This window comes from Nematolebias whitei, chromosome 9, assembly GCF_014905685.2.
Source record: "Nematolebias whitei isolate Nwh7 chromosome 9, NemWhi1, whole genome shotgun sequence".
Taxonomy (NCBI): Eukaryota; Metazoa; Chordata; class Actinopteri; order Cyprinodontiformes; family Rivulidae; genus Nematolebias; species Nematolebias whitei.
In genome coordinates, this window is record NC_056506.1 from 8,510,510 (window position 1) to 8,523,704 (window position 13,195).

A 13,195-nucleotide genomic window follows, 5' to 3' on the forward strand; every position below is an offset into this window, starting at 1 on the left:
GTCTCTCAACTTTCTCTTCACAATATCCCACAGGTTCTCTATGGGGTTCAGGTCAGGAGAGTTGGCAGGCCAATTGAGCACAGTAATACCATGGTCAGTAAACCATTTACCAGTGGTTTTGGCACTGTGAGCAGGTGCCAGGTCGTGCTGAAAAATGAAATCTTCATCTCCATAAAGCTTTTCAGCCGATGGAAGCATGAAGTGCTCCAAAATCTCCTGATAGCTAGCTGCATTGACCCTGCCCTTGATAAAACACAGTGGGCCAACACCAGCAGATGACATGACACCCCAGTGACTGTGGAAACTTGACACTGGACCTCAAGCATTGTGAATTCTGTGTCTCCTCTCTTCCTCCAGACTCGGGGACCTTGATTTCCAAAGGAAATGCAAAATTTACTGTAATCAGCGATCATAACTTTGGACCACTCAGCAGCAGTCCCAGGCGAGATGCTTCTGACGCAGTCTCTTGTTCAAAAGTGGCTTGACCTGGGGAATGCGGCACCTGTAGCCCATTTCCTGCACACGCCTGTGCACGGTGGCTCTGGATGTTTCTACTCCAGACTCAGTCCTCTGCTTCCGCAGGTCCCCCAAGGTCTGGAATCGGCCCTTCTCCACAATCCTCCTCAGGGTCCGGTCACCTCTTCTCGTTGTGCAGCGTTTTCGGCCACACTTTTCCCTTCCCACAGACTTCCCACTGAGGTGCCTTGATACAACACTCTGGGAACAGCCTATTGGTTCAGCAGTTTCTTTCTGTGTCTTACCCTCTTGCTTGAGGGTGTCAATGATGGCCTTCTGGACAGCAGTCAGGTCGGCAGTCTTATCCATGATTGCGGTTTTGAGTAATGAACAAGGCTGGGAGTTTTTAAAAGCCTCAGGAATCTTTTGCAGGTGTTTAGAGTTAGGTCGTTGATTCAGATGGTTAGGTTAATAGCTTGTTTAGAGAAACTTTTCATGATATGCTAATTTTTTGAGACAGGCATTTGGGGTTTTCATGAGCTGTATGCCATAATCATCAGTATTAAAACAATTAAAGACCTGAAATATTTCAGTTGGTGTGCAATGGATCTGAAATATATGAAAGTTTCATTTTTATCATTACATTATGGAAAAAAATGACCTTTATCACAATATGCTAATTTTTTTAGAAGGACTTGTATTTTAAAAGATACTGAGCTCAAGTTTGTTGTGGTGGTAACTGACAGCGATGCACAACACATTCAGAATTCAAATCTAAAAATCCAAGATGGTTGCCAAAGCTAATTTCAACTGGATATAGCTCAGAGGTTTTTAGAGCAATTCAGCTGAAATTTGGTGTATTGGTAACTGACAACAATCCCTAAGAGAGACTGATTGCAAATCAAAAATCCAAAATGGCTGCCTGAGTTAAAAAGGAAAAAATACTATCAATCAGTCATTTGTAGAGATATTGAGCTAAAGTTTGGTGTGGCTGAGAGCAATGCCCAACACACAGTGCAGTCACATCTAAATTTTAAAATGGCTACAACGTGGTAGTCCCTGAGTTTCTCCAGGAACTTTCTATTTTATATTATAGTTATTTTTCTATTTGCTAATTTGGATTAGTTGTGGCAGTGATTACTTTCTAAGAGCTTCCCTAAAATTTGTCCAGAGGTTAATGAGATATTTTGGTAACAAACACAGACAACAACAAACTTGCCTTCTGTTTTTGGTGTTGAGTGATAAATAGAAAGCAAATATGTAAGTAAAATGCTCATTATTTAGATTTTGAGTAGGTTTCTGAGGGTTAGTTCCTCACTAACAGAAACTGTGTTTGCTTTTGTTTGTTTAAATGTCTCTCATGGTCAAACCAGCCTCCACTAAAAACAACCTGGAAACCAGCGAGGTGGCCAAATCGGAGCATTTCAACATTGCGTCATCGCTGTTGGAGGTCTGTGTTCAGGAACATTCACACAGTGTGCATTTCCCGGTGAGACCTTTTATAGTTTTTAAACTGTGCATGTCTGATTTGCAGGTTCAGAAATCTTCTATTGCGACAAGTTTGACACATCGCTCCTTCATGACCACCAGAGAACGAGTGACCAAACCCTTGAGCTCCGACCAGGCCACTGACTGCAGAGACGCTGTCGTCAAGGTAACGAGTATCACCTACGGTACTTCCTTGTTGGCTCCTAACCCGGGTCATTGTCCAAATGGAGGAAATATTGCATCTTATAAGGAAGTGTCCCATTTAGTTGGACAATCAGGTTGTTTTTTGTCGCTTTTTCTTTGAGAGGACAACTTCCTGGACAGGACCAGCAGTATTTGTACAATTACTCAGTAATATATATTATACTAGAAAGTTCGTGGAGAAACTTTGACAGGGACTGCTACGTTGCTGCCATTTAAACTTTTTGATTTGGCAGTACTGTGTTTGGCATTGCTCTCAGCTACAACCACACCAAATTTCAGCTCAATATCTCAAAGAATGACTGAGTTAGAGTCAATTTTGAGTTTTCTGAGGTAGCTGTGCCAGCCATCTTGAACCAAAACGGCTCCAAAGGTTAATCAGTGTTTTGTTCTGAGACCTCTTCTCTCTAGATCATGTGACCTTACTGTGACAGTTAGAGGCTGTTTAGTGATCTGTTAGGCTTTTTGAATGAGAAAAATGGCATCTTTGCTTACAAATTATGTCTCCATTGTAACTGAAAATGCCAATAAAAGTAATGGCACACATCACGGTGTTGAGCTGGTCGTTTTGATGTAAAATGTTTGGGGGTACACGTTGCAGTTTAGGCCACACTAAAGTTAATACATCTGTCTTCACCCTAGCTTAGGTCAAGGTCACAAATCAAGATCAAATGTTATCCAGTTTGTCTGGGCTGTGGCTATATCTTGCTGTTCAAAGTGTGTCAACAGCGTATAATGTGTTGTGTGCAGTGCTCTAGTCTTTATTTTGCTTTATTCGTTGCTCTTTTTTTGAGGGTTGAGCTTTTAAAACTAAACTTGTTCTCGATCAGGCGATCTACAACAAGCTGTTCGTATGGATCGTTGGGAACATCAACAGCACCATCTACAAGAAGCTGAGCAGCAAACCCAGATCCTCCTACCTGTCCATCGGCCTGCTGGATATATTCGGCTTTGAAAACTTCCGAACAAACAGGTCCGGAGGGTTCATCCAGTGTTCGTGCATCACAGCCACACAATTGCAGGAATTCTGATTCCAACACCTGCCTTTATGTTTTCAATGCCATTATTTCTACAGCTTTGAGCAGCTTTGCATTAATTTTGCTAATGAGAAGCTGCAGCAGTTCTTCGTGGCCCACATCTTCAAGCTTGAGCAAGAAGAGTATCTGAAAGAGGGCGTGGTGTGGGACAACATCAGATTCAGTGACAATCAGAACATCCTCAACCTTCTGGCTATGAAACCCTGCAATCTGCTGGCTCTGATTGATGAAGAGACCCAGTTTCCAAAGGTGAGGTTCTGCTGCAGGTTCTGTTGAGAGTTACTGAGCCTTCCACTCATCTTATTCTGTTTCTGATCAACGTTTTTTTTTTTTTTTGCGTCTAAGGGCTCAGATGCCACTCTGCTGAACAAAATGAACAAAGAACACAGAGGAAACAAAATCTATGTCAACTCTAAAAGTGAACACGATACACGTTTTGGAGTCCACCACTTTGCAGGCTTGGTTTTCTACGACACCAACAGTACGTGACTAATACAAATCTGATCTGATGCTGTTCAGGAATGGATTCATGCTTTTGTTTTCTTTTAAAGGGTTCCTGGAAAAGAACCGGGATGCTGTCAGTTCTGACATCATCAAGATGGTTGACATGTCCACCAACAAGCTCCTGCGTCAGATCTTTGAGAGCGAGCTGTCCACCAATGGAGTGAAAAACACCAAAAACAGCCGAGTCATCATGATGCCCAAAAGCACCCTGCGGGTATGAATCAACACCTTCCCCTCTGACCAAACTGAACTCTGGAACAGAGACGCAACAAACCAGACAAAGTGTTCTGTTCCTGCTAAGACCATTATTGTCTCTGTCACGGTCCATCCATGCATGTTGGGAGCATGATCACTTGAGAAATACAGGTCTCTCGTAAATGAGTCCTTGAGGCTCAGTGAGACAGACCTGCAGAAATAAAGGTTGAAACAATGAGTGAGGTGCCGACTTTCATTGTTGGGTGTTGCTGCATCTAGGTGTAAAGTCCCCATCATAAATTAGTTTACCAAGTCAAAATCCAAGATGGCCGCGGCCATATATATGTAAACTGACCACTCCGATCATTTGAGAAGACCATCCATCCATCCGTCCATCCATCCTGCCATCCATCCATCCATCCATCCATCCATCCATCCATCCATCCATCCATCCATCCATCCATCCATCCATCCATCCATCCATCCATCCATCCATCCATCCATCCATCATCTTTACCTGCTTCTTCTTTTTCGGGTCACAGGGTCACTGGTGCCCATGTCCAGCAGTCACTGTGCAAGAGGTGGGGGACACCCTGGGCAGGTCTCCAGTCCATCACAGGGACACATAAAGACAAACAAGACAAACAACAATTCACTCTCTCTCTCTCACCTAGGGACAATTTAGAGTTACCAGTCAGCCTAACATGCATGTTTTTGGTCTGTGGGAGGAAACTGGAGTACCTGGAGAAAACCCATGCAGCACAGAGAAAACATGCAAACTCCACCCAAAAAGACACCCCTGCTGAAATTTGAATTGGCGACCTTCTTGCTGAGAGGCAGCAGTTCTACCAGGCTTAGTCACTGTGCTGCCAACTGTGTTTTCTCATTTTGTATTGCTTTCAGGTATGGTAGTTTGCTCAAATGACTGGGGTGGTCAAAGATTAATTTATGATGGCCAAGGTCACCATTGCCCCCGCAACCCCCCAAAGGCTCATCCACTGCTCCTGGTGGTGGATAAAGTTGCTACTGTTATGATCTGGTGTTGGATGTTGAACCCAAGTGCAGGCTGAGGCATGAGAACTCAGGAGTAAAAATGAACGATTTATTGAATGAAAACAAACATGCTGATGGGGCAGCAAAAATGTTGGTTACGTACTGTAACCACAGATTCTGTGAGTATAGGCGTAGCCCTTTAAGACTTTCGCTAGTGGGTTTATCCCTATGCGCGCTCAGCGCTGCACTGAAAAAACTTTAGTCCACGCCCACCTGCTGTGTGTGAGCCTCACCCCCGGTCCTTATAAATTACGGTGAGACCGGGTAATCTGCTCCCAAAATAGCTTTTTTCTTCAGCCATTTAGAAAACAGTGAGGCCTAGAGCTTAAAGGGCTATGCCTATACTCATAGAATCTGGGGTGACAGTACATAACCAACGTTCTATTTCATATAGGCTTTAAGATTTTCGCTAGTGGGTTAAAGGCGAGGCAGGATGTAGTCTATGCCTCACTGGGTCCATTCAGACACAACGTGAAGCACCTGCTTGCACAAAAAAACATTTCATCACTCAGCCTTTTGTGTGCGTAGTTACGCGCTGCGTAATTGCGTGCTCCATATGCAGGAGCGCACCAGAGAAGATCTCTGGTGAGGAAAAAAGGCTGAGATGCAGACCTGCTGCTGTAAATAGGAACAACGGAGGATACGAATTGTAACAGTGTAATGATGAACAGAGCAGACCGTCAGCTCCTCAGGATAAACCAGTTAATAACAATCAGCAGTCGTGAACTTGTGACTGATAATAAATATCTCACACTGCAACAGCATGCAGGCAGGTGTGAGCTCAAAAGTGAGGATCCATGAAACAAATAATAATCATTCTGACAGAACCCTGAGAGCAGAATGGGTCATGGAGAAAGTAGAAACATCACATAGATAAAAACGAATAATTGAACATGGCGATGACCAGGCAGCCGCCATACAAATATCCTCCACTGTCATCCCTCCATGCAGAGCCATGGAGGATGAAAACCCTCTTGTGGAGGATCCAGTCCAGATGAACTGTAAACTTCAGAAATAGCCTCACACAACCAGTGTGAGAAGCACTGGATGGATAGAGGACGTCCTGAAGAGCTGTCCCAGTAATGCACAAACATATGCTGAAAGCAGCGCAGTGCGGCCGTGTGCACCACGTAACATGAAAAATGGACGCATGGGACAGAAGGAGGTGAGATGTTGCTTCCTCTTCAGAGTTATGAGAAAGAGGATAAAACCCATCCAAGGTTATCACTCTCGATCTGAATGAGCTTGTGATGCTTTTCAGAGCAGGGTTAAAACGCAGTACAGCTGAACAGCCGTCAGCTTGAATTCTGAGACATGAGGGAGTAACAGAGAGAGCAAACAAACACTCACTCTCTTTTGCCGACGTCAGAAACTAACAGCAGGGCTGTTTTAAATGACAGAAATTTAAGTAAAACCTGATCCAGAAACTCAGAATGAGCTTTGATCAGAGCGTGCAGGACCATCGTTAGGTCTCACTGTGAAGCTAGTGGACGTGACACCGGTCTATGTCTCAGTACACCTTTCAGGAAACGCTTCATCATCGGGTGATTAAGAACTGTTTTGTCACCGAAGCCCTCGTGACAGGAAGAAATAGCTGCAGCATAAGTTTTAATTGTGCTGAACGCCAGATCTCTGTCCATCAGCTGCTACAGAAAGGCCAGCATGCCACCTAGTGGCCATGTAATGGCCTCCACGCCTTTCTCTGTGCACCAGCGCTGAAAAACTGTCCACTTGATGTGTGCAGCGTTGTGGTGGAAGCAGCTCATGCACCCTGAACTTACGCCCCACATCCTGTGGGAGGCCCATCTTTTCTAAACGGATCTGTTCAGCAGACAGACCCAAAGATGCTGACCTATTTTTGGTAACTCCTGATCGCTCTTCCTGCCTGGAGGAGAGCACCCCCCCCCCCACACACACACACACACACACAACAGTTTCCACAACCGACCTGATATCAGTCACTGCAGATTCAGGAACCATAGAGCGCAAAAGCGTTCAGGAGCTACGAGGATGACGGACGGTTCTTCCTCCTGGACTCAGTCCAGGGTCCGTGATATCGGTAGGACTGGAGAAAACGCATAAAGGAGCATTTTTGGCCATGGGCTGTGAGCGAAGGTGTCTAATCCTAACGGTGGGTCGTCTCATGGGCTCAGTGAGAACCATAATTGACACTGGGCGTCTTCCCGTGTGGCGGACAGATCCACTGGTGCTCGGCCCAACCTGCTCCAAAAATCCGAGAAATCAGCTCGGGATGGAGGCTCCAGTCTCTGTGGCGGGGACCGCCCCTCAACATGATACCGGCTCGCCTGTTCAGGAACACTGGAAAAATCCACAGCTCTGATGGGGCGCAGGTTTCTGTGTGGCCAACACAACAGCTGTTTCGCGATGCGTAACAGTTGGGCTGAGCACACACCTCCCTGATGGTTTATGTAAACCGCCGTCACTTGTTCTCTGTGTGGATCAGAAAATGCTGATCCCACAGCAGGGGCAAAATGCTGAGTCACATTTCAGACCATGAAAAAACATTCTAGCACATTATGTAAAGCAACATGTAGTCCAGCCACTGTACTCCCACTGCTTGGGACAGAAACATTCCTTCCAGTTTGACAGAAACGCGTCTGTGAAAAAACTGAGACATGTGATGTAGGCCTGCTGATGAGAACTCCCTCTGACAGAATGAGGGGGTTTCCCCAGTGATTCAGATCGGTTCTCACGGAGGGGGTCACAAAGATAATCCACTTCTTCTGGCACGCAGGATCTATGCGCAGGCAGGCAAACCATCTCTGAAGGCATCTAATATTACGTAGGCCCAGCGGAACCACGATGTGGGCCGCTGACATCGTCCCAGGAGTCGCATGACAGGCAGAACTGTCACTATGCTACAGGGTTTGACACGGCGGAGCTGGGTTTGACATGGAGGAGCTGAGCTGATAGAGCTTCGGCTCTCATTGTAGTTGAGTTTAGCTCCATTTCCAGATAACAATCATCTGGGTTGAACGAATGGAAGTTTTTCCCAGTTTATAGAAAACCCAGGTTTAGCAGGTGTAACACTAGCATTTTGGTCTGTGCGACAGCTTTCTAACTGGACTGAGCTAATAAGAGCAGATCGTCCAGATAAAAAGATTTCTCATTCCTGCCATGTGTAACGACTGCAGAGCCGTCTCCACACATTTTGAGAACGTCCGTGGGGTGTTTCAGAATGATGGAAATGTGAAAATATGTGCTCTTCAGATCTATGGAGGTGAAAACCAGTCGTTCTGGTGAAGTTCTCCAGCAGCTGTTTGTCAGCATGTAGAATTGTCTCCCCATGATCGAATTGCTGAACATGAACAGTTCGAGAATGGTCTCATCCCTCCGGTTTTCCTCAGAACTAGGAAGTAGTGGGAGGGAAAAAACACATTTTCCTCTCTGTTGGGAACTCAGGAAATCACGTTTTTCGTCAGAAATTCCTGAACTTCTGACTGGAGAGACAAGCTCTGTTCTGGAGAAGACAGAACCATCTCTATAATCCCTCTGAAACGGTGGGTGTTGAGCTGTGAACTGCAGCGTGTAACCCCTTCTGATCAGATGGTCCGTCCATCTGTCCAGGGAACACACTCGCTGCCACTCTGAGTAGCGCTCGGAGAGCGGGCATGCATTTGTGTTGTGTCATGTTTCTCATGAACGTCAACCAGACTAAAAATCCTTACTGCCATCACTCGCTCCAGAGAGGCTCTGGGGAACCCAATGGGGGCTCTGACAGAAAAAAAGGGCTGAATGTGTGCCTCTGTGCTGGGCCTAGGCTGCGGTCTCACATAGAGCTGAGGTGAGCCGGCGCGCATCGAGAGGAGGCGTGAGCGCTTTCTGTGTGAGACACCGTTTTGGTGTAGGCTACAGCTGTCATGGAGAAAACACATTTACTCCCGCTACGCTGTGAGTGGGCAGAAAAACAACAGAAATTAAAAACGGGCTCTGGCTTGTGATATTTACTGAACTGCGGTGTCATTTAAAATGCTGTTTAGAGGTTACTGACTCGTTCTGTGTGGGGAATGTGTGAAGAGAGGCAGCTGAGAGATCAGCTGATCTGACGGTCTCAAATGAAAAACTTTACTTTCAGAGGTGTTTCTGTTTTATATCAAAAACATACATCATTCAAAAAACACATACCTTCCCCTCAAGGATCTGTTACCTGGTGGAGGGGGCTGGTGGAGGAGCAGGGAGTGAAGTCGCTGCCGCAACTGTGGAGCGCCTCTGGTGCTGTTGCTGGCCAAGGTGGTCCCTCCAGTGGCAGGAGGGGCAGATGGACTGTGATGTCACCAGATGGTGTACAGTCTCTGAGACCTCCTCGGACCTCTGTGATTTCTCAAGGATGTTCCTGAAGTTGGCCCCGAACAGCACCTCTGGGGTGATGGGGCCTTCCAGCAGGTCTTTCTGCAGCCTCTTTGACAAGGATGGTGAGAGGCAGAGCCAAGTGGTCCTCTGGATCATGGTCATTCAGGCAGCGATGCGGGACAGGCAGATCGCAGAGGTGGCACATGTTTAAGATGACATCAGCAGCTTTATAGAGAGAGCTCTTGTCTCCTCCAGCAGGTCCGCTTCCTCCAGCCTCTTAGAGATGCTGTAGGCCAGCAGGGCAATGTTGTTGTTCGCTGCGGCCGTCTGGAATGAGCACTGGTGAGCTCGGTTGGAGACCTTGTCACCATCTGGTCATGCTTCCCTGGAGGGACAGGTTGCTGGTCCATCCTGGAAGATTTTGCCCCAAGTGTCACCACCAGGCTTGGCTCCAGAGTCGTTGGGAAGGGGGGGACCGAGGGCAAAAACACAGATCGGTAAAACCCTCCACTCTGGAGATGGAGGCGAAGGTGGAGACGGATGTCTTCAGCTTGCCTGCCCAGCTGCAGCCTCGTTCCAGTGTGACTGCACAGCGAGGCCAGATGGGGTCAGGGCAACGAGTCGGGGCGGAGCCAACCTTGCCGCCAGATCATCCGATCAGGGCGGAGGGAGGAGAGGGACAGAAAATCCCTTGTGTTAACATCCTCCTGGATTATGCCGGGCAGCTCAGAGAGGAGGGCGCCGACGGCTAAGAGCAGTGTGGTCACCGATGTGGGAAGATCCGAGGTGACTGTGCATCCGCTCGGCCACTCGTCTTCCGTCACTACGTTCTCCAGGAGGGAAGGGGCAGCTCTGCATCGCCTTTCTCGGAGGAGTCATTCGATTCACTGCATGTTTATGTGTCAAAGAAGGTGGTGGCGTCGTCCCGCGCATAGCGTCCCGCCACCGAAAAAAACATTCAGCGGAGCTGCTGCCAACAACGCCTTTTTGAGGGAATCATCCGATTTACCTTGAGAAAAAAAAAAACACGTTAGAAAAGGCGGTGGCGTCATCCAGCGAGTAGCGGCCCTCCAGGGAAAACATTCAGCGGGGCTGCTGCTAACATCGCCTTCTTGAGGAAATCATTTGATTACCGCGAGGACAAAACATGTTAGAAAAGGCTGTGGCGTCGTCCAGCGGGTAGCGGACCGCCATGGAAAAAACATTCAGTGGGGCTTCTACTAACATCGCCTTTTTCGAGGAAATCATTTGATTACCGCAAGGAAAAAATACGTTAGAAAAGACGATGGCGTCGTCCAGCGGGTAGCGGCCCACCACGGAAACGCACTCCTCGGCGCTTACCTTGAACAAGGCTGTTCGTCTGCTTCTCCTCGGGGAGGAAGAGCTCACCGAGACGGTAGGAGGTTGGCATGGCGGAGAACCAGGCATTCTTAGCAAAGGTTGTGCCGGTCCAAGCTGGACAACTTTTCCTTCTTCGTTCTTCTGACAGTGCTAGCTAGCTGGCTGAAGAAAAAATGGGAGCCAATTACCCGGTCTCACCATAATTTATACGGACCGGGGGTGAGGCCCACACACAGCAGGTGGGCGTGGCCTAAAGTTTTTTCAGTGCAGCGCTGAGCACATAGGGATAAACCCACTAGCGAAAGTCTTAAAGGGTGAAGCCTATACGAAATAGAACTTAAGGTATGTGAGACAAAACAAGAAACCAGACAGAGGACACCGTGGAAGGATTGGAGAGTTAGTTCAAATAATGCCCGGATCCCAAAGGAGTGAAAACACAGACTAAATAGTGATACTAATGATGTGAGAGGAGGAACACCTGGGGTGACTGGGATTGGGATCAGCTGTGCATAATGCCACGGAAAATGGAGGTGCAGGAAGACAGAACAGAATCGTGCCAGCTCCTTTACCATGCTCCGCCTCAGACAAATAAATAAACCTCTCTTGTTCCACAGGTTAACTCCACCCTACTTGAACATTTTGCACCAAAAACATTTAAGTTTACTTCATTCTCTTTTCAGTTCCAGTCCAGAGAAACACTCATCTCAAACATTCATTATTCAAAGTCCTGTTGGACTGGGGGCATCAGTTGCCAGCCAATCGGTGAATAAAAGCACACATCCAACTATCTCCAAACTCAGTCTGAGGTGTTTCTTGAGTCCGTTCACAGCTTTGATTTCAAAGAGAGCAATAATTTACAACTTTCACCTAAAATATCCAGAAGGTTTGGAGGTTTATTCTGCCCACTCTGCAAATCATTATTTATAAAATGCTTATTTTATTTGTTTGTTTTATAGAATAAAATTAACCACTCGTTAATTATGTTTAGAAATATTCCAATGGCTGCTTTCCTCATTGTACATAAATTAACTAATAGCACCTTCTTTATTTATTTCAAAAACTTTTGTTCCTTGTAAATGACAAGCTTTATCATTTCATACTGTGGTGACCAAAGACAGAGAATTGACCTTTCACCTCAAAATCTCATTAAAGTTTTGTAATTTTTGGGTTTACATTTGATTCAAATTATTTGTCTTAAATTAACATAGTCATTTTGCCTTTACGGTTGAGTTAAATAAACTTTAACAGCATCATTTTGCACACTGTGCTGAACTTGTGTTTTCACATCCATCTTTTTGATTTCTTCCCCCCCATAAGCAGCTTCTGGATGACTCAGCATAATTTCTGAGTCATTTCTTTCTGTGCGTCCTCTCTGCAGGCTCAGGCTGACAACCGCAAATATGTGCCAACGCTGAGCGCTCAGTTCCGCCTGTCTCTGGATTCCCTCATGAAGGCTCTGTCTGCCTGCCAGCCGTTCTTTATCCGCTGCTTCAAACCCAACAGCTGCAAGCAGTCTGAGGTGAGTGATCACTTGGCAGCCCCACCTCATGCACGGTGACCGACACCAGCCTGACTCTGTGCAGACTGAGTGACTTGAACCTTTACCTTGAAGCCTTGCTGTGAAGAAACAGAATCACCTTCCCTCTGTACAGTCGCTGCTTCCTCCTTCTGCCTGAAGAGGATGGGGAACATTTCTTTTTCATTACTTCAACATCATTCTTCATAATAATGACATCTTACTTTTATGAGGCATAAAACAAACCTGCAAGACAGAAACCACTGACACACAGTGTAAAGGAATTTACAGCAGAGGCTTTTCCTACCTTCCTCTCGTCTGTTAGTGTTTTTGAATTTTTTGGCCAAAGTATCAGAAAGTCTCTTCCACATTGCTCCACATATATATATCCCAGGAGAAAAGCAAACAATTATGTTCCAATCTTTAGTGGACAACACCACACCACACACTAGCTGTCAAAATAAAATCACTTAACCGCCATCCCAATGGAAAGGAAAGGAACCAACACCAGACTGAACTGCCACCTTCAGCCTTCAGCCTGAAACATAAATATGAAATTAAATAAACAGAAATAAATATGGATAATAGTAACATATATGAACACTCTCAAGTGTTCATAAATGTTACAAAATTAAGAGAGTGTAAAATCAATCCCTCATCTTTGTAAATTAGCCTTAGACCAAAGAACCACCACAGATCCTTCTAACTGTTTAAGACATCCATCCATCCAACCGTCTTTACCCGTTTCTTCCTTTTCTGGTTGTGGGGGTCACTGATGCCCATATCCAGCAGTCACTGTGTGAGAGATGGGGGACACCCTGGACAGGTCTCCAGTCCATCACAGGGACACCTGGACAGGTCTCCAGTCCATCACAGGGACACCTGGACAGGTCTCCAGTTCATCACAGGGACACCTTGACAGGTCTCCAGTCCATCACAGGGACACATAGACAAACAACAACCATTCACTCTCTCACTCACACCTAGGCAGTGGCGGCTGGTGAATTTTTGTTCAGGAGGGGCTATAACTCCAAAACAGACAAGCGCACACACACACACACACACGCACACACACACACACACACACACACAC

The 13,195-nt window shown here is 46.3% G+C and overlaps 1 protein-coding gene across 1 annotated transcript in view; it reads left to right on the top strand.

Annotated features, from left to right (window-relative positions):
- LOC119414867 (unconventional myosin-VIIa) overlaps positions 1–13,195 on the top strand; it is a 246,919-nt gene that overhangs the window by 41,034 nt on the left and 192,690 nt on the right. Inside the window, exons 11-17 of the mRNA XM_037681988.1 lie at positions 1,830–1,906; positions 1,991–2,110; positions 2,976–3,118; positions 3,221–3,431; positions 3,528–3,663; positions 3,734–3,900; positions 11,965–12,105. Of these exons, the coding sequence (XP_037537916.1) occupies positions 1,830–1,906; positions 1,991–2,110; positions 2,976–3,118; positions 3,221–3,431; positions 3,528–3,663; positions 3,734–3,900; positions 11,965–12,105 (995 nt within the window). The remainder of the gene's footprint in view (positions 1–1,829; positions 1,907–1,990; positions 2,111–2,975; positions 3,119–3,220; positions 3,432–3,527; positions 3,664–3,733; positions 3,901–11,964; positions 12,106–13,195) is intronic.